Here is a 21,541-nt window from a genome sequence, read left to right on the forward strand (position 1 = left end):
TAGGTTAGAATTCAATAAAATGGTACCTTTGAGATTGCATCAATACCAAAATAACATTATATTATTTTCAGGAAATGGTACAGATAATTTGTTCAAGTAAAAACATACTTGTGTCGGACTAGAGACTAGGTTGAACACTCGTGAGGCAGGCCATATAATATTATTTGTATCTCTCTCTTGGTTGTGGACTTGTGGAGCCATAACTTTTGCAGAAAACAAGCTCTTCTTACGGCTGCCATAGTGAAACTGCAGGTGGGAGCACGCCTTTCAGGAAGGAGTAGAAGAGAACCAATGATCTCTTAGGCTGGAAACTGGGCACCATGTGGCCAGCTCCCCTCACAGATGCAAACGTGAATCCTCCCTCGTGTTGCTGAATATAACCCCCAACCTGCAGAAAAGACCATGGCAAATGAGCTCATAAAAATCTTAGTACATCTTCAGTCTCATAGCGTAAAACGTGTGTTATTGGGTCCTTAATTAATTACCTCGTTGGCAGGGGTGTACCAGGGACGCCATGGCTTTGTGATTGTCAGATTGAGATCATGAACGGAGTACCTCGTCGCAGTAATCGGACAAACGTCATCCATGTCACCACTAACAACGATGTACCCATGTTATTGTAACATCAAACCGAACCATTTGACTCTTTCATCTTTTTTTTTAGTTTAAACAGTGTAGTAGAAGTATAAATATAATGAAGGTTTATATGCATGCACCTGTACAACCAGACTCGCAATCCGGTGTCCACAAGCGACGAGAGAGTTGGCACCATGGTCAATGGGGGCTTCTTCCAGTTCCCGTACACTTGCATACTGACCAAAAATTACATAAGGTTTTAGGTAGGCATACGAGTTTGCCAAGATCAATGAGTCGATGTGGGTAATACCACGCCTTCTACTTACCTGCAATTCGACCAACGTGTATTGATCCGCACATGAATCGCCTCCTGCACATCAAGGCTATTGAAGTAGTTGGTAACGTAGTTATTGATGCACGGATCATAGCCAGGTAACTGTCCAATATCAGGAGCCAGTGTGTCAAAAATCGACCAACGAGACTTCTTCTGAGACTTTATTTAATTATCATGAGACGCACAAGAAAAGATTGATAATTCATAAGAAACAAAAACATTTAGTCATTAACTCGGTAATAATTCTTCTGATCATCATCGACAACAGTAGCCATTTGTGAGTTGTGACACCTAAAAATTTCTAGTTTTGCTTATCAATAAATAACTGATAATTCACTAATTCATAGAAGCATATATAACAATAGTTTGGTATATCTTTTAATAATAAAGGCAACATGTGATTTGATCTAGTTCGGTACTTTAATTTGGTTTTTAATAATGACAAGAGTTGCTAATTTTTTTTAGAAACACACACTCATAAACATGAGCACACACTCACCCCTACTATATATATATATATATCCAACCCCTATGAACAACTCTAAAAGATTGCTCCGACATATTTTGAGATTGTCAAAGTCTTCACAATGCAAGCACGTGTTGTTGATGGGCACATTGTTGACCAATGAAGAAAATTAGCAAAAAAACATGAGCACCTGTCCTGAGTTAGAGGCTGGATTTTATAATTTGATGGATATTTAGGTACTTTAGCTTATTTTTTATAACAGGAAAAATAAAAAAATAAAGTTATGGTCTTAGCCTAGAACCCTGCGAGAGAGATTTAGGCCAAAATATTTTTAAAAGTTTTCCATGTGTTTTTGAAATCAAAGTTCAAATTTTATTTTAATCCACTTCTAGTATTCTTAATATAGAAAAAGCAAATTCAAGATATACATGAATATGAATGAGGTATATGTTACTGTCAAAGATAGATACCCAGGTACAATCAAGGAAACAAGAAGTTAGACATCTACTAGAATTCCTCTGTAATCATATCCCGTAATTCTACTAGGATTCATATCTTGTAACCAACTAACCCGCCCCCTAAATATATAAAAGAGTGGGGTACGTAGATCGGCAGAGCAGCCAACAGGCAACTCAAAACCCAAGCGCATGGCATAATATACAATACCTTAAACAGGATATAGGGTATTACGCTACTCTGACGGCCCGAATCTATCTAAATCTGTATCCTGTGTCCTCGCTTTTGCCTTTAAGTTTCGGATCCGGCGATCCCTCACCAAATAATCTTCTACCTTAGGGTATTCCTAGGTAGGTTGATGGTAAAAATACCGACAGTTGGCGCCCACCATGGGGCATATCGTCGAGATAATCGGGCGAGCCTGAAGGACCTCTTCATCAAGATTATCCACTCCATGCGACGGATCAATTCCGAGTTCAAGATCGGATCTTTGAGCGGCGACTACATCAACCTCGACTACTCAGCTCGACTCCAGCTCGCGCCGCATCATCCATGAACCAAGCTAAGTTACTTATTCCTTTTCGACTTGTTCTTCACAGGATCGGCTATTATTTTGGGTATACCTCTCGACAGGAATTATCCTCGGAGGCTACACCATAATCAACTACTTCTAAGATTTGCTGAATAACAACCCACACGCTTGGTACATCGAGTTCGTAGGGCACCGCCCATGCGCCTGGTACACTAAGTTGTGTTAGGCTCACAACGGCTACACCCTATGGACATGCGCGCTGCAACGCACGCTCTCGCCGACTACTTTATACCAACGATCATTCTCATTATTGCAATGCCGACTTCTTATTTTTGCATTCATTCTCTTCTCTTAATGGTAGCTAATCTACTCGAATAGCACATGCCTTAATCCGTGAAACCTCAGCACTTCTATCACGTCTAACGCCTCTATGCGTACACGGGATAAAGATCTCATACACGTTATGAGCAACGGTTAAAATAGGACTAGGTGCTTAAACGTAACAGGCGGACTACTCAGGAGATTTATATGGCCTAGACAAGAGCTCGATACAGCAAGTTTATTTTTACACCGAACATAACGTATGCATTGTCTTTTTTCAAACCGAGCTTCGGCAACAACTCTCCAGTTCGCTCAGCACATCTACAATGGCTCTGCTAGTTCCCAGGCTCGGAGGGCTGCCGCCAAAACCACTCGACATGGCTCCTACAACTCACCTGGCTCATAAGCTTGGAGGCTGGACACCGCAAAACTACTCGAAAAATATTCTACAAATGAATGCCACGTTCTTTTAGATCTTTTTACCAAACTTTGGATTTGGATTCAAGGTTGGGGGCTGCAGGATATATGTCATCAGTGACTTGTTTTTCAAATTTATTTGGAAGACAAAGAAGGTTCAAGATTCAAATTGGAGTCTCAGCCTGATTCTTCGATTCAATCTAAGACTCGGGGGCTACTCCATATGGAGTGTGATTTTTATCGCACCCTGTATAGAAGATTATTTTTGAAGATTTAAACTACTCGGGGCATGAACACCTCGTAGCCTCGAAGCAATTAGGAAAGTACTCGGGAGGACACATTCTAGATGAAATTCAGAAGAACTTGAAGATGACTTCAGAAGTACTCGGAAGCCTGCACTACTCAGCTACAAAGAGCTCGAGGGCTTGCCAGTCATAGATCCTCAGGTATCCACAAAGAAAGAAGATGTCAGACTCCTATTAGAATTCCTCTGTAATCCTACTAAGACTCTACCCTGTAATCCTACTAGAACTCCTACCTTGTAACCGACTAGTAACCCGTCCCTTAGGATATATAAGGGAGGGCGGGGGTATCTAGGTCGGCAGAGCAGCCAACAAACAACTCAACACCCAAGCGCAGGACGCAGTATACAACATCTCAAATAGGACGTAGGGTAGTCTGGCGGCCCCAACTTATCTAAATTTGTGTCTCGTGTCCTCACTTTTACCTTGAAGTTACAGATTAGTGATCCTCACCAAATAATTTTCTACCTTAAAATATCCCTAAGTAGGTTGGTGGTAAAAATATCGACAGTTACATGCAGGTCGTGTATCCGCTTATGCATGAAGCAGGAAGCGGTGAACATATCGATTTCCATACTAAACACTTACTCACTCAAGCTAAGGTTTTAACTAAACACATCTCCAACACACACGAAGTTACGACAAAAAGAGAAAAAACAAAAAGAGAAAAAAAACTATGAGTGTGGATGAAAAAGCATATGGAGTATTTGTATGTAAGTCTAGCGCAACCGGATAAAGATTTAAATGTTATATTAGAATATGAAAGAAATGAAAGAGCAAAGATAAACGATACTCACTCCATCCTAAATTATTACTCATTTTGACTTTTCTAAATGCATAGATTTTGTCATGCACCTGAACATAACATATATTTTATATATCTAGATGCTATATATTTAGGAAAACCAAAACGATTAATAATTTAGAAGGGGTGAGTAGTATTGAACAGCTGTGAACAATACATATCAACAAACTGTTAACACTTAGGTGCTGTTTGGCACCGCTTCTGGCACCGCTTCTTAGCAATTTTAAGCCGCTCCCCAGCCAAACGCTCCGCTTCTTGAAGCGCTTCCCTCGCCAGCGCTTCCCCGACCACGTTCAGAAACCCGCGTTAACGAGCAGCGGGAGCGGACCAGCTTCTGCGCCACTTCCCCGCGCCGGCCCCCTTCCACCCCCCGCGCCGGCGCCCCTGCGCCGGCCCCCGCACCGGCCCGCGCCGCCCCCCGCCCCCGCGCCGGCCTCCGCCCCGGCCTCCGCCCCCTTCCTCGGGACCCCGCGCCGGCCTCCACCCCCTGCGCCGGCCCCCTTCCGCCCCCCGCGCCGGCCCCCTTCCCCCACCCCGCGCCGCCCCCTTCCGCCCCCCGCGCCGGCCCCCTTCCGCCCCCTGCGCCGCCCCCTAGCGCCGGGGCTCTGTTCTTTCCCCCTCTGAATGTGATCGATGATGCATCATAAACTAAAAAGGCAAAAAATTGAAGATCAAAATGGCTAATCAGTCTCTGTTATTCGACTAAGGAGCACTATGTACAATAATTAAGTTATCATTAAGAGTAATTTATGATTAAGCAGGAAACAGTCTGGCTTCTGAACTTTTTAACAGGATTTCAGCCCATTCAACAAGCAGTCTGCCAAACATTTAACTTCTACGACCAGCTGCTTCTTTAATAAGCTGCTTCTCTGGCCAGCTAGCCACCAGCTGGCTTCTGAACAAGTTTCAGCTATGCCAAACAGGCCCTTATTTCTCTTAATTGCTAGCCCAGGCAATAGCACGATTGAAAGTAGTTTACTGGAGTAGTAGTAGTTAGGATTTAGGAGCTTGAGAAAAGAACAGATCATAGTTCATAGACATAAATACATATATGTACTTACGTAGCTACTCGAGTAGACCGTTCCGTTTGGCGCCTGGATGCACATCGGAGCGTAAATGTTGTGCACATCGATGTTGCCAACGATTTTAGCGAAGTTGAAATAGAATGCCGTCGTCGCCGCATCGCACGAAGACGAAGTGCCATCGGACGGGCCGAAGCTGCAGTGCTTGGTAATGTTGGCCCATATCTCGTCAGACATCACCCCGTGGTTCCACAAGAACTCGAGAGAGCCCTTGTCATTATTCTGGTAATCAAGTAACGCGTTGCCAATCTGAAACAGATTGATGCCAAAGCGATGCAAATAATATTATCTTGCTTGTAGAATGAGTTGCAGCTGAACGAAGTTTTCCAAAATTGTCACGGTCAATGGCACGCGATCGACTTACGAAGATCCCCTTGAGGCTCGTGGGGTCCTTGCCGGTACGTTTGCGGACAGCCACGTTTGCGGACAGCCACGATGACGGCGGCCAGCTCCGGGATGTAATGCCCGGCGTAGCTCTCGCCAGCGATGTAGAAGTCTCGGCCCTTGTACTCGGGAAACCGCTCGAGCCAGTGGAGCAGGAAGATGTACGAGTCCACCGCCGTCCTCTCGTCGCCGACTACGTAGTCCGAGGAGGTGTTGGAGTAGGAGAAGCCAACTCCGGCCGGCGACTCCAGGAAGAGGACGTTGGCCACTGCAAGTCCTCATCACAACGAAGGTAAGTGAGACGGAGCCAGTCTCTCATCGTGTCGCACATGACTACATGAGCTCGTTAACTATCGCAACAGCAAGATTCCAGCGGTATTATTGATCGAGCTCCGCCACACACGTCGTCGTGCAGTGCATACCGTTGTTCCAGGCGTGCCGGTTCCTACTCAGGGTCTTGCCATCGGGGTTGACACGGAACGGGCCGAGCTCCGTCATCGCGCCGAACCCCAGCGACGAGCATCCCGGCCCTGCATGCGCGCGTGCAAGAAATTAAAAACGGTAAACAAATTTAGAACATCGCTCGCGCCGAGCGCCAGAACGAACGCGCGCGCATACGGCCGGCAAACACCATTGCGATACCTCCGTTGAGCCAGAGGACGAGGGGCTTGGATGTGGCGTCGTAGGGGGACTCGACGAAGTAGTAGAAGAGCGCGCGGCCGTGCTCCTGGTCCACCGTCACGTACCCGGCGTACTGCTCGAAGTTCACCCGCGGCGGCTGCCCCGGCAGCGCCACGATCCTGTCGGCCTCCTTGCTGCCCTTGGGTTTCTTGCAGTACGTGGGCAGGTGGCCGAAGCTGCTGACCGGATCAGCCCATGGGTCCGTCTCGGCAGGGCCGTCGGCTCTCTGGGCCCGGCGGGACAGGATGAACTGCCTCAGCAGCGCGGCTTGATCCAGGGCGGCGTTCGGGAGCGGTAGGGCGTGTAGAATCGCTAGGAAAATGCAGAACCAGATCTGGTTCCTCGTCATCGTGATTGGTCTGCAGGAAATCGATCCTGCGACCTCCTTGCTTGCTGAGAATGCAAAGACCACTAGGTGTTTATATTGTAATGTGGCATGGAGTAGTTCGGACCAACTGGAACTTTGGGTTCGGGTGTTTGGGTTCTCCGGAAGACGAACTGCCTGAGCTAGATATGTACGTCAACCGGTCAGTCTTTTACAGTTCTGTCAGATGTAAATGTTTTAGCAAGATTGGCATAATGAATACTTAAATTGCAATACTTCCTCCTTCTGGATAGCATTTTCCTTAAAACTCCAGTTGTCTGGCATAGCCGACGTTCAGCATCCCAGTTGATGTGGACAAGGATTTTGTCTCTCCCGCCGGCGCCGTCAGTACCGAGGTTAGGTAATGACACCTCTCGGCAGCAATCCCAACGATTGGATCGTGATAGGGGGTGGTGTCATTTCAGACGACAGATTTTCCAATCGTTATCTGAAGAGGTGCCTCCTTCCATATGGGTCAAAATTAATTATAAGACCAGCTAAATTAATATTACAGCATCCTTCAATCATTACATGATGGATCATCAGCCTACCAATGTAGCCCGCGTGCATGTATGCTGCCAAAAAAAAGAGAGGAGAGAGAGATCTGCATGCATGGAGAAGAGGAAAACGATCGTGACGTCACCCACATGCATGCAAATCCGAAACTCAAAAGTATAACGATTAAACTGAGCATCCAAATTAAATTTAAGTTACACCATTATTTTTTTATAATAAAATCTTCGAAACAAGACCACACTTGCCTATATTTGCACGATATTTTTTAAAAGCATTTTATTTAATACTAAATAATTAACTTCGGATACCGGGAACAAATATTTTAACAATATGAACAAATAATTATTTTTAAAAATAAAAAATAACTATAACGAACAAATAATAATGTACAACGAACAAAACATTAAACATCGACGAACATTTGATTGTTCAAAATAAATAGTGAAAAATAAATATCACGAACAAATGAGTCAACATTGCTGAATAATTTAATCTAAAAAGCAAACAAATAATTTAATATTGCGAACAAATTAGTTACATGCAGATAGATAACTTTACATAAAGAACAAAGATATCTACATCAATCAGAAAACACAAGCTCATTTTTCGCTCCTGCCTAAATGAATTGCATAAGTATATAAAGAAACAAATTTATGAAATAACTCTACATGACGCGTACACAACTTACATAAATTCTATAACATGATTAACAAGTCCGTTAAACAAAATATGAAAGAAAAAAATAAAAAGAAGGAAAAAAGATGAAAAATTAGTATCACCAAAAGGAAGAGAAAACGAGAATAAGAAAAGTAAAAATATATTATCTCTCATCATATTTGGATCGCGAACGAATGAATCTTCATATGAAAATAAATATACTAAGTAGTAACAAATATAATAAATCCTGTAGTGATAAAATATATAATTTTTACATTAAAAATTTAGAAAATAAAGTGATAGAAAAGAAAAGAATTTATAAGTTTAAAGTCAGTCGTACGAGCAAATTAGGATACAAAGTAACCTACCGTACGAAGAAAAGAAATAGAAAAGATAACCAAGAAAAATCACCATAAAATACAAAGGAAGAAAAATAAAAATAAAAGGAAAAAATAAATAGAAGGAAAAACATGTTAAAAGTGAGAAGGCAAAATACTAAAAGAAGAAATATGGAAGAAAAAGTGTTGTTACAAAAATAAAAAAATTAAGAAAATTAAAATAATAAACACAAAATGGAAAACATGAATAAAATGGATAAAACCAGGAAAGATAGAAATAAAAAACTAAAATGGAATGATGAATTTTTTTATTATGAGATGATAGAATTAGAAAAAATAAAAAAGAATCATAAAATAGGAAAGTAAAACACACGGCAAGAAAAAGAAAGGAAAAAAATAAAAACAAGAACAAAAAGGTGGTTGGGTCATTTATTGCTCCGCATGGTGTCATGCAAAGGTCACGTGGTAATTCATATCAACCTACAGTATGTGGTGATTTAGATTGAGATTTAGGGTTGCTTCAGGTTAATTTTAATAATAATTTATGTGGGGTAATTTAGATGCAAATTTCAAGGGTTATTTAAGTTAATTTTATATAATGACATAGGTGTTATTTTAAATTATTTTCATAATACGAGAGGTGGGTAGTTTATTTATAAATTTAGATGTTGTTTTAAACTATTTTCATAATGACATAGGCGGGTAACTTAGATATAAGCGGTCATTTTATACTATTTTTATATTATCATAGGCGGATAACATTTTAGAAAATATAGTAAAACCAATGGCTATGATAATTAGAGTCTACCAGATTGATGGTAGGATGTTTCTGATTTTCAAGAATTTTAAGATAAGATATATATTTTTTCTAGCATTTTCTATTGGATTAACGTAGAGTCTTCAAAAGGAGGCCCCAATTAGTAATATTAAGATGGTTATGATGATTAGAGTCTACCAATTAGTAATATTAAGTTGGTCTGAATTTTGTTAGAACTTTTAGGATATTTTTTCTTCTACCGCATGTCATGAGGGTTAATGTGTAGCCTTCGTGGTTGTGAAAATCTAAGAGGGGATATCGAAGTTATCAAATAGCTTAAACAAACTCAAGTGCTATACATATTTCATATTTCAATACAACAATATCTCCTTAGGCAGGAAGATGGTACCATTAAAACATCTGGAAAATATAAATACCCTTTCTCCAGGCTAACATGAGCAGGAGTGTCTCAAGGGGGGAAAAGGTGGTACACATATGTTGTTGAAGAGGGAAACACTTGTTAGAGATCTAGATCGAACACTCGTGAGACAGGTGATATAATTTTATTTAGAGTAAATGCAACGATGGTCATACAGGGCCCAGGCCTCTTCGTGCTCCGAGGCTCAAGGCGCTCTCCATAGCGGGAGTCCATGGTATCCATGTTAGAGGCAGAGACCACAATGATGCTCGTGCTAGCCAGGGTCAGGGCAAGGCTAATGTTGTTGAGGTGATGGAGATGGAGGAGCGGGTGACCAAGCTTGACAAGATAGGGCATGTTTGGGACTGCTCTGCTCCCAGTTTTGTAGCTATGCTTCACCAACTCCACTATGGAGTAGCTCCACTGCAGAAGTTTTCAGAGCAGCTCCAAGTGTTTGGCTAGCAGACCAACTCTAGCTCCAGAAAATTGAGATTTTGATGTAAAATGACTCTAGTACCCTTTACTTGATTACAGTGTTGTGATTAACCAAGTAGTATTACAATAGTCTGATGCACATGAATAATAATTAAAATTCAAATATCATTACAATAGTCCGACGCACATTAATAATAATTAAAATTCAAATACCATTACAATAGTTCGATGTTCATGAATAATAACTAACTTCTGCATACCATTACATAAATATTTCAAATGATAAATTCACTTCTATTACATGACTAGATCCAATTCATACAAATAGCCGTCGCTATCTCATCACAAAAATTATCCATAGTAGGTGCATTAGGCATTGAAGTTGATCCATCGGATGGCGCCACATACTTGTTGTATCTTTCCGGAATTGTAGGCTCATAATCATCATCACGCTCCACACGGTCAAAATCCAAATCACCACTATTGTGCTCACGAATAAAATTATAACCACCATAGTTCCTACAATTTTCTTTTTTTTTTTGCTTCCCTATAGGATAGATCGGCATTTTGTAAAGAATGTGCCACTTCATTTTTCATACTCCAAATGACCTCTCAATAGAATTACATACACGTGCGTGAATGCGATTAAACTTTTCCTTAGGAGTATTTGGCTCCATACCTCTATGCCATTCCGGCAAATGATATCTCTCACCCTTGTATGGTGCCAAGTATCCAATGCGATTAGGATAACCCGCATCAACAACATAATATTTACCTAGAAACAATGATATAATTAGATAGATACTATAGTAACCACTTTTATAGAAATGAAATTATGATACTTCATACCTTTGGGAGGGTGTGGGAAGAAGTCGTGGTCCACATGCATTGCATCATACAAAACACTTGTATCATGCTTCAATCCCACTTGACCAACAGATACATAAGTGAATCTCAAGTCAAAGTCACAAATAGCAAGAACATTTGTTGTTGGAATCCCCAATTTTCCAATATATCTCACTTGCTCATTTGGATGGAGAGCTACTCTAATATGTGTGCCATCAACAGCACCAATGCAATCCTTAAAGTGAGGGTATGCTTGTTTATCATCCCGGATTCTCTTATGAACCGTTGGAAAGTTGGCATTTTTTGGAACAATGAAATGTTCAGCCATAAGCATCAAGGCTTCAAGAACCTCATCAAACTTTCTATAAATTGTTTCACCTGAATGATTGAAATGGTTTTGAGTTTTTCTATTAGACTCATTTCCCGCACAAATGAATAGAAATATTGCAAGAGCCTCGTAAGTGTTCATATGCATGGATGGTTGGAGCCCGTACCTTAAAACTAACAAATTATGAAGGTCCATGAATATTTCTGTGCTCATACTAAGTTCATTTTGACATTCACCCGGTGTCCTCAATGTTTCTAGCAACCATCCCATACCACTGGTATTTTGCTATCCTTGGAGGATTCTTGTCAAGGTATAATGAAAAGTATTGTTCAACAATTTTAACACCACCCAATACAATTTCCCAAAACACCTGACTATCATCATCAGAACTGTCACTATCACTCTTACAAATCTGCAAGTAGACAACATGAATTCAAACTAAAATACATCAAACTAACATAAATAATGTCATGAAAACAAACAAGAAAAGAGTACAAGCATCAATGTTCAAGGATACATCAAATATTAGACACTCCCATACTTATCATTGTACAGCCTGGTAAGCCAATCGAACCTAATTTTGTTAGTTGGAAGGGTCAAAAATATTTCTCTTTGATCCTTTTTGACAAACAATTGTGTAGCAATGTCATGCTCATTGCTACCATAATCAGCCCCACACTCCAACACATGTTGCATCACTTCCTTAATTGAAACTTCAGCCTCCTTCCTTGATGTGAAAGACGCAGCTGACTCAGCTATTGTTGAAATCTTTTCTTGAATAATAAGAGTTGTATTGGACTTTGCCTTCTTCGGTATTTCTAAGACAACACGAGGTCTTTTCTTCGCATTTTCAGATGTAGGTATGATCTCTTGGACATCCTCCTCCTCTTCCTCTTGATATGCCCAATCATGAATGATATCTTCATGATCTTCCTCGTTAGGCATATCATTAATCCCATCAACAGTGAAAGGCTCCACATTCTTTTCTGGCACAACAGGATTGCTGCTCATGAGATTCCAATGATCTGTTTCTTCACTAGAGATATCGCCAAACATCTCTCTTAGTTATTCCTCACACTGAAGTGATTTCTTCTTGAATTTTCCACACCCAGAAATATCCTGCACAACACCATTACTTTCGATTACAACATAGATAAGATGTGAAGAACATATAGATGCCTCTCAAAATCATAAAAACTAACATTTTTGGTCTTTCTCCACCATTCATTGTCTATGACAATGACCCCTTTACCACTATCCCAACCTGTCCCCGTTTGCAATCTCATCAACTTCTGCCAAATTGTCCAGTCTCTCTTTAATTTATCCCACTTGTTCTTTATTTGTGTCTTCGTCAACTCAATACCGGTCATTTGAAAGAACCTATCCGATACCTCATTGTAACCTAGAGTGTTTAGATGGGTATTTGGTCTATTTCCCTTTCTTACTTGTTCAGCCATCAAATCACACATTATGCGGAGATACCCATCTGTCCACTCCATGGAATCTCCCTAACCATGCCAAAAAATTCAAGCATACCATACTTTAACAATCAACTTGAATCAACAATAATTTTATGTAGTTCACATCCGAGCAACAGCAACACAAAGCATCACATACCATCGTATAACATATTTGAGCAACATAAAACATCGCATAACGCATACCTTAGGAGCTGGTGCACGTCGAGCTCCCTGAACAGCAGCCAACGGAGCAGAACTCCCGCCGTTACCATTGCCATGGCTCTGGCCGCGCCCTGCAGTGGACTGTCGCGGCCTGCTGCACCAGCTGGAAGGCCATGGCCGCGCCCCTCCGCGCTGCCTAGGAAGCCATGGCCGAGCCCCGCCGCGCTAGCCGGCTAGCCGCGGCCGACCGTCGCCACGCTGGTTGGGAAGCTCTGGCTAAGCCCCGCCGCGCCGGCCGTCTGCCCGCGGCTGAGCCCCGCCGCGCCGGCCATCTGCCCGAGCCCCGCCGCGCAGGCTTCGAAGCTCAGGCCAAGCCCCGTCGCGCATGTCGGCTTGCCGCGTTTGGGATCCGCCCGTGCCCCGCCGCCCATGGCAGTCCTCCCCTGCGACGTGCGACGAGCTGGCACCGCGGCCGGCAGATCCGCCCCCGCGCCCGAGTATAGATGGCAACGGGTAAATTCTGCACGGATACTAACTCTGTAAATCTATACTCGCGTACTAAAATTCGTACCTGCACCTGCGCCCGCAACCCGCCACGGGCACGAAACGACGCCCGTAACCGCTATTCGCGGATATCCACGTACCTGCGGGCACACCTATGTACCCGCAAGATTTAGAAAATCAAGCACACATTATATTTCAATAGCAAATAAACACATTTATTTAAGGAAACAAATAAATCTGAGCATATAAATGAACTAATCTCATACATGAATATATGATACATCACACATTAACATAAACCCTAAATGAAGTCGGTTTAGGACCCACATGTCAGCCGTTAAATCGGGTTTGGCGGGTTTACGGATGCGGATATTATTTTTTAAACCCGTTAGCAGATATCCGTCGGGTTTAAGGTTGTACCCGCGCCCGCGCCCAGGGCATAAATGCAAACCCGTATCCGCGCCCGTCGGATTTGCTATCCGCGGGCACGCGGATATTTTGTACCCGTTGCCATCTTTAGATCCGAGGGATTGAGAGAGAAGCGGGAGATAGATGAGATAGGAGACGCACCTTGTATCATGTCAACATTACATGCGTGTATGAATAAGTACGGACCTGCAGCGAATTACTTAAAAAAATTATGGACCCAGAAATATAGTTTCCAAGTGGATGGATCTAAGTGATACACTCTCGCGAGTTTAAAGACTACCGATGCATTTTATACTTTTATTTATTATATCTTCTTTCTTGACTCTGGACTTGCATAAAACCAGCTCTACTTCTCACGGCTGCCGGAATGGAACTGCGGGTGGGAGCACGCCTTTTAGGAACGAGTAGAAGAGAACCAATGATCTCTTAGGCTGGAAACTGGGTGCCATGTGGCCAGCTCCCCTCACAGATGCAAACGTGAATCCTCCTTTGTGTTGCTGAATATAGCCTCCAACCTATGAAAAGATCGCGGTAAATTCGCTCATAAAAATCCTAGTACGTCTTCGTTCCCAAAGCTAAATACGAATTTATTGGTTAGTTACTTACCTCATTGGCAGGGGTGTACCAGGGGCGCCATGGCTTTGTGATGGTCAGATTGAGATCCTTGACGGAGTACCTCGTCGCAGTAATCGGGCAAATGTCATCCATGTCGCCACTGAGAAAGAGTTATCCATCGATCATTGCCAGATAACAACTGAATCACTTGGTTCTCAGTTCAGTTCGCCCTGTTGGCAGAAGCACAGATGAGGATGATGGGCACGATACCTATACACCCAAACTCTTAGTCCGGTGGCAACGAGCCATGAGAGCGTTGGCACCATGGTCAACGGGGCGTCCTTCCAGGGCAAGTCGTCACTGCCAAATTTAGGCTATGTTTGGATCCAAGGGCAAATGGCAAAAGGGCAAATGGTAAAACTTTTACTCCTGTCACATCAGATATTTGGACGCTAATTAGAAGTATTAAATATAGTTTAATTAAAAAATTAATTACATAGATGAGGACTAAATGACGAGACGAATCTATTAAGCCTAATTAATCCATAATTAGCAAAATTACGGTAGCATTTGCTTTTTTGCACTTTGGGGTGTTTGGATCCAAAAGTGCAAAAAAAGTGCAAAAGAGCAAAAGTTTTGCTCTTTCTCTTTCTCTTTTCATTGGATCCAAACAGGCCCTTACAGAAGCTTTCAGGTCCAACTGTCGATGGGTTTGCAAAAGATCCAAGACCAAGAGCTGGTGAGGCTGTTATGGCTGCTTACTTGCAAATTGACCAATCTGTGTTGATCTGAGCATGCATCGCCTCCTTCACATCACTGATATTGAGGTAGACCTAGACGTAGTTGTCGATGCACGGATCGTAGCCAGGTAACTGCCCCAATTACAACAGTCATCGTGTCATGCATGCACAGATGGACCAAGCAAATTTAGTAGTCATCACCGGCCGTGCCTGGATTCCTCTGCAGTACTTACATAGCTACTGGAGTAGGTTGTCCCGTTGGACGACCGGAGGCACACGGGAGCGTAAATGTTGTACGGATCGATGTTGCCAGCAGTGTTCACGAAGTTGACGAGGTCGAACGGCGACTTGGCCTCATCGCACAGAACGCCATCGGACGGGCCGAAGTTGACCTTGCTTATAGAATGAGTTGTTGCAGCTGAATTTTTCCTAAATTGTGATGGTTAATGGCACGCGATCGATCGACTTACAAAGATCCCCTTGAGGTTCGTGGGGTCCTTACCGGTATGCTTGCGGACAGCCACGATGATGGCGGCCAGCTCCGGGATGTAGTGCCCGGCGTAGCTCTCGCCGGCGATGTAGAAGTCGCGGCCCTTGTACTCGGGAAACCGCTCGAGCCAATGGAGCAGGAAGATATAGGAGTCCGCCGCCGTCCTCGCGTCGCCGGTTTTGTCATAGTCCGAGGACGTGTTGGAGTAGGAGAAGCCGACTCCGGTCGGCGACTCCAGGAAGATCACGTTGGCCACTGCATGTGCACACAGAACCATCGCCACTATTATGTCATTGCCTCCTACATGAACCTGTTAACGAGTCACATACCGTTGTTCCAAGCGTTCCTGTTCCTGCTAAGCGTCTTGCCGTCCGGGTTGACACGGGACGGGCCTGTTAGAAAATTAACAGGGATTAAGATTAATTTGTACAACCAGAGCAGCGTACGAGAGAATATATATTTGCTAGTGTTAATATGAATAGCCCTAGTACTATACAGATCACGATGAATTTGTGAAAACTATACATCTAACATAAACAGACACCAGATCTAGCCATAAGATCATCATAAAAGAATTGCAGGGAACACTGATTTAACTTACAGTGGATCCCACGCGATGCAGCGAAGAAACCGTCGATGAAGAGGAAGGACGCGAGCGGATGTGCGAGCGCACTTCTCAGAAACCTGATTCGCCGGCACCCGTACAGGTCCTCAGATCGCCGGCGCCGGTTCGGAGACACCGCTCTCCCTCGATCCGCTGTACGGTGGAGGAAGGGACAGCAGGGCTGAAAGCGGCGGCGCAGAGAAAGAGAGAGAGTCAGATGCGAGTCACCGGTCACCTCTCCGTATACAGGACATCTCCCATATTGAAGCATAAACTCGCTCATTTGAGTTCCTAATATTTTTCCTAATATTAATCAAATTAGCATATTTCTTACTTTAGAAAGAAAGCCTTTTCCTTTTTAGCAAAATTTTTTCTATTTCTACCTGCTCAAGGTATTCATCGTTCCAGTACAACCGTTGCAGTAGAATGACAACCGACTCGTAAAAATCTAATTAGGTTCATTAAGTAATAGAATATTGAAAAGAAAGAAAGATGAAAGAAGGAACTTGGGCTTGTGTGTGTTCATAGCACAACATCTTTCATCCCTTTGTCTCACATGTGCAGAGACTCACAAAGCCCCACATAAATGTTGGTATATGTTTTATCTAAGTGAGCAATGTGGAACTAAAGTCCCACGTACCACTTCTACCTCACCACGTTAGCTTTCTATATGGAATTGGGCCACCCATTCACTAGCAACATATGAGCCTAGTATAGGCCACGGTTCCAGGGCCGAGCTCCTCCATCGCTCCGGCTCCCAGCGACGAGCACCCCGGACCTGCGCGCGCGTGCACAAATTACATGGCGCCGAGCATCAAAACGAACGTTCGTTCATACGACAAATACCATTTACCTCCGTTGAGCCAGAGGACCAGGGGCTTGGACGCCGCGTCGTAGGGGGACTCAACGTAGTAGAAGAGCGTGCGGCCGTGCTCCTCGTCCACGGTCACATACCCGGCGTACTGCTCGAAGTTTACGCGCGGCGGCTGCCCCGGTAGCGCCGTGATCCTGTCGGCCTCCTTGCTGCCCTTGGGGTTCTTGCAGTACGTGGGCAGGTGGCCGAAGCTGCTGACCGGGTCGGCCCATGGGTCGGTCTCGCTGGGCAAGGGCACACTCTGGGCCGCCTGGGACTCCATGAATTGCCTCAGCAGCGCGGCTTGGTCCAGGGCGGCATTCGCGAGCGGTATGGCGTGTAGGATCGCGAGCAGAATGCAGTACGAGATCTGGTTCCTCGTCATCTTGATTGATCAGGAAATCGATCTGCGAGCTCCTTGGTGAGAATGCAAAGATCATTTGGTGTTTATATATAGTCTACTGTGGCATGGAGTAGTCCGGACACATTACCAGCTGGAATTCGAGGTGTTTGGATTATCCGTAAATAGTTTGGCAAGATTGGCGTACTAGTCATCAATACTTAAATTGCATCACTTCCTTCAGGATCCGGATCTCCAAATATTTTCCTTGAAACCCCCGGCCAGGTGTCTAGCATAACCGGCATTCAACATTGCAGTGGATATTGACGACAATTTGTGTGCCGCCAATCTTACTGTTACTAATTAGGCTTCTTTTAAAACCTCCACGTTAAGCCATATAGTATCATAAGTGGAAACTCTAAAAAATAGAGAAATATTTTAAATTCTCACAAAAATTAGAAATATCCGGCCATCAATCCGACAACTCTAATCATAATAGTCATTAGATCTGTTATCTTTTCTAATAAATTATCCACCTCTACCATTATAGAAAATAGACTAAAATAACCTCCTAAATATGTATCTAAATTACCCACCTCTGCTATTATAAAAAATCTAAAGTAACCCCAATCTTCGTGTAAATTACCCATCTATACTATTATAAAAATAATGCAAATAACTCCCTAAATTTTCATATAAATTATCTAATTATATCATTATTAAAAACTAAAGTAAACCCTAAATTTGAATCTAAATTATATAATTATAATAAAATATTAAAATGCACCATTATAAAATTCTAAATTACTATTTCTATCATTATCAATATATTATTTATGTTATTTTTTATATGAAATACTACCTACAATATGTATCACCATGTATTCATGTATGATGAAAGATATAAGAATACCAATTCACAAATAAATGGTTCAATTAAATATATATCAAACACACGTGGAGATGTGATGCAAAATAAAATCTATTCCACTAGATAATGATAAATATATATTTTAGAGTATGTGTTAGAATATTTAATAGATAAAAAAGGATGTGAGATAGATAATTATAATTATTAGTTATAAATTTATTTTTATATTAATTTTAATTAGCCCGTCCATTCAGCTAGAGTATGAGAAGTTTGGACGCCACGTCGCAGGGTGACTCGACGAAGCAGTAGAAGAGCGCGCGGCCGCGCTCCTCGTCCACCGTCACGTACCCGGCGTCTACTGCTCGAAGTTGACGCGAGGCGGCTGGCCCGGCAGCGCCTCGATCCTGTCGGGCTCCTTGCTGCCCTTGGGGTTCTTGCATTACGTGGGCAGGCTGGCAAGTCACAACGTAACTGGCGCATCATCTGGTCTCTCCATTCTCCATCCTACGGTTCACAAGGATTCAAAGCATTTAATGGTTTAAGGGACCCACGTACGCACGCAACTTGGCTATCGTCTTCCTCAATCTCCTTTCTCTCTCTGTCCGCTCAGATAATCAGCGACGCCGCCGGCCAAATCCATCACCGCCGGTCTGCAGTTTGCACCAAGAATTAGTAAAATCGATTGCCCGTGGCCTTCTCTTATCTCATGCGCTTTCAATTTTGTTGGTATGGCTTAATTTTTCGTTCGTTGCTGCTGCTTTCAAGTCGCTCTGTTCTGACAGCTAATGGCGGACACGCAGAGGCAGGCAGGCAGCGAGCAACTACGTCAGCTCTCATGATGCGTCGTGCCGCACGCCGGCCGCGAGCTAGACTGCCAGTCCGTCCATCCGAGACCGGTTCGCAAGCGTGCGCTCCGTAACGCCGATGACGACCGTGGCAGCTAGCTGCGAGATTCTGCACCAAGTCGCGCAGCGCTCGGCGAGTGCCCGCGGCCAACAGGACTGAACACGGAGCAGCCGCGGGGCAGGGGGCGTTCCGGCGCGGCGCAGCAGATGAGCCTCACGGCGTGGCATTTTCACCAAATCCTGGAACTTTATGCTTTAAATCATTATGAGCCATAGGATGGAGAATGGAGAGATGAGATGAGGATGCAAGTTACGTCGTGACTTGCCGCTGAATCTGGCTCCGTGGGCAGGTGACCGAAGCTGCTGACCGGGTCGACCAATGGGTCCGTCCACCAGGCAGGGGCACGCTCTGGGCCTGGGACTCCATGAACTGCCTCAGCAGCGCGGCTTGGTTCAGGGCAGCATTCGTGAGCGGTGCGGCCAGTAGGATCATGAAGAGAATGCAGTACAAGATTTGGTTCCCCGCCATCTTGAGTTTTTTTCAGTAGATTAGTCTTGTGAGCTTCTCGTTGAGAGTGTAAAATTGTTTGATGTTTATATAGTGCTGTGGCATGGAGTAGTCCAGACATGTGACCAACTGGAATTTCTTGGTGTTTGGATTCTCCGAAATCCGAGCAGCATGAGAGCAGAGAGCTCGCTTTACCAATACGTGAATGGATCAGACAATGTGTTACGGTTTATTGTTCTGTGAATGGTTTGGTAAGATTTGCATTGCAAAATTTCTTTAATACTTCCTTCCGGATTTCCATGCATCTCCCTTAGAAACCCAGCTGTCTGGCATAACCGCGACCGGCGTTCATCGACGATTTAATTTTGGATATCGACGATAATTTGTCTCTACCGGCGACATCGTCGATGCCGAGGTGACATCTCTGATCTCTCCGCAACAATCCAAACGATCAGATCGATGATCAAGGGATCGAGGTGGAAAATTTGGTCAACCTGTGTTTGAAATAAGGACGACGAGTTCCAATGGGTTAAGTAAACGTTTTATGGAATTAGTCAAAATGTGTGGTGATGAAACCTTCTACATAATGATAGATAGGTGGTGGTGGTGGTGCCTACCAGTACTGTAAGGTGAACTAGTCCATCAACCCGTGCTCTTGCGCGGGCCAGAATCTTAAGAGACATAAGCATTTACTGCAACAGAAACATTCCTTTTACAAGGCATATATGTGTTAGTCCGAATAAATGTTGTTAAGGTCCGTACCAACGCTTTTGATATGCATTGCAAGAAGTGGCGATGCAAGGGTCTATTGCAACAAATAGATATGCGTTGGTAAGTCATACTTGTAAGCGTTGGAAAGTAGCAACAGATAATGTTGGATACTACAACGCTTATATACGGTGGAGGTCTTAATAGAGGAAACATATTTAGAAAAATTCTAACCCTGTTGATATGCCATACTCTACTCGGTCGAATTAGTTTATAGAGCCCTCAACCTTATTAATTAGCATTCATATAAGAGAGCATAATAAGATAACAAGAACATATATATATTTCAACTAATTCCATCATCAGTTTGCTTTCCAGTTTATTACAGTAGAAGATATGTTCTGCACCCATATCACAGTATACATATACAGCCCAAAAATAAAAATCTAAAAATATCCAGCCATCTATTAAGCATCACGTCTTCCTACTGCAGCCAATCTATCAAATATTATTTCCTAGCCTCTTGGTGATATCCAAATATAAGAAATATTCAGTTGGCTTTTTGGACCTACAATGACAATATACTTTGTAGGTATGACAAGTTACATGGAAAATTTTTACATAGCTATGAAAATAGATTTGAAGTACTAAACTTCGGTACAATTATTTACAAATATGTGTCTTTTGGTGTCAGACCTGCAACAAGAATTAGAAATCATTCAGCAGTAGCAAATAGTTAAGTAAGCTTATAATTAACTCATTTTATTTCATTAACAAAGTTACATTATGCTACCAAAATTGAACTTAAACTGCCAGTCAATGCAACAGATGATGCAGTGTTTTCACCTAATTTAGTTGCAAACAGGCATTGTCTAATAGAGTCAGTTCGACCCTTTTCACCTGCAAGAAAAATTACTATATTTTACCAATAAGATGGAGAAAAAAGCTAGTGGACGCAAAACTGATTATGGTGTAAGTATATTTTATATCCTAACTAACATGGGCACTAAGGCAGTACAACTCAAAATAATACATCATTCGGGAGATTTTTGTTTGACCATATTTGGATCTGTATGGAAGCCATCTTCCCACAAGTATTGTATTCAATCTGCACTGGTAAAATTTCAGCATCGAATTGCTGAAATTTGTGGTTACATTGTATCCTGAGGTTGGCTTACCCTCATCTAAGAAATAGATAAATCTGATTTGAAATACAAGAATATAATAATTTGACAGACAAACACAAGATCCCCAATATGCAGACAGAGGATTAATCTAAGTGTGAAAAATGAAGACGGGAGTTGGATAGGATGGGGCGGAGGTGCCTAACCTCCTGTGTGGAACCACAGGCTGCCCTGCAGATCTCTCGACGCTGCCTTCTATCCGTCAGGCACCGCCGTTCGCAATACAGGCCCGAGCGCCGTCGTAGCGTACGATGGATCGGAACCGGTGATGCC

At 43.1% G+C, this 21,541-nt stretch overlaps 1 protein-coding gene and 1 pseudogene across 1 annotated transcript; both read right to left on the minus strand.

Moving 5' to 3' along the window:
- Nucleotides 1–226: 226 nt before the first annotated feature.
- Nucleotides 227–6,489, minus strand: LOC112879541 (serine carboxypeptidase II-3-like). Its single transcript, XM_025943815.1, has 9 exons — nucleotides 6,318–6,489; nucleotides 6,098–6,205; nucleotides 5,720–5,943; nucleotides 5,656–5,682; nucleotides 5,271–5,540; nucleotides 903–1,012; nucleotides 717–812; nucleotides 486–594; nucleotides 227–388 (listed from the first exon to the last, which is right to left on the minus strand). Exons 2-9 carry the CDS (start codon nucleotides 6,171–6,173, stop codon nucleotides 227–229), a joined length of 1,074 nt encoding a protein of 357 aa, XP_025799600.1. The 5' UTR covers nucleotides 6,174–6,205; nucleotides 6,318–6,489.
- Nucleotides 6,490–13,923: 7,434 nt separating this feature from the next.
- Nucleotides 13,924–18,799, minus strand: LOC112880266 (annotated as a pseudogene).
- Between the last annotated feature and the right edge of the window lie 2,742 nt (nucleotides 18,800–21,541).

The sequence above is a fragment of the Panicum hallii genome, chromosome 2 (assembly GCF_002211085.1).
Source record: "Panicum hallii strain FIL2 chromosome 2, PHallii_v3.1, whole genome shotgun sequence".
Taxonomy (NCBI): domain Eukaryota; kingdom Viridiplantae; phylum Streptophyta; class Magnoliopsida; order Poales; family Poaceae; genus Panicum; species Panicum hallii.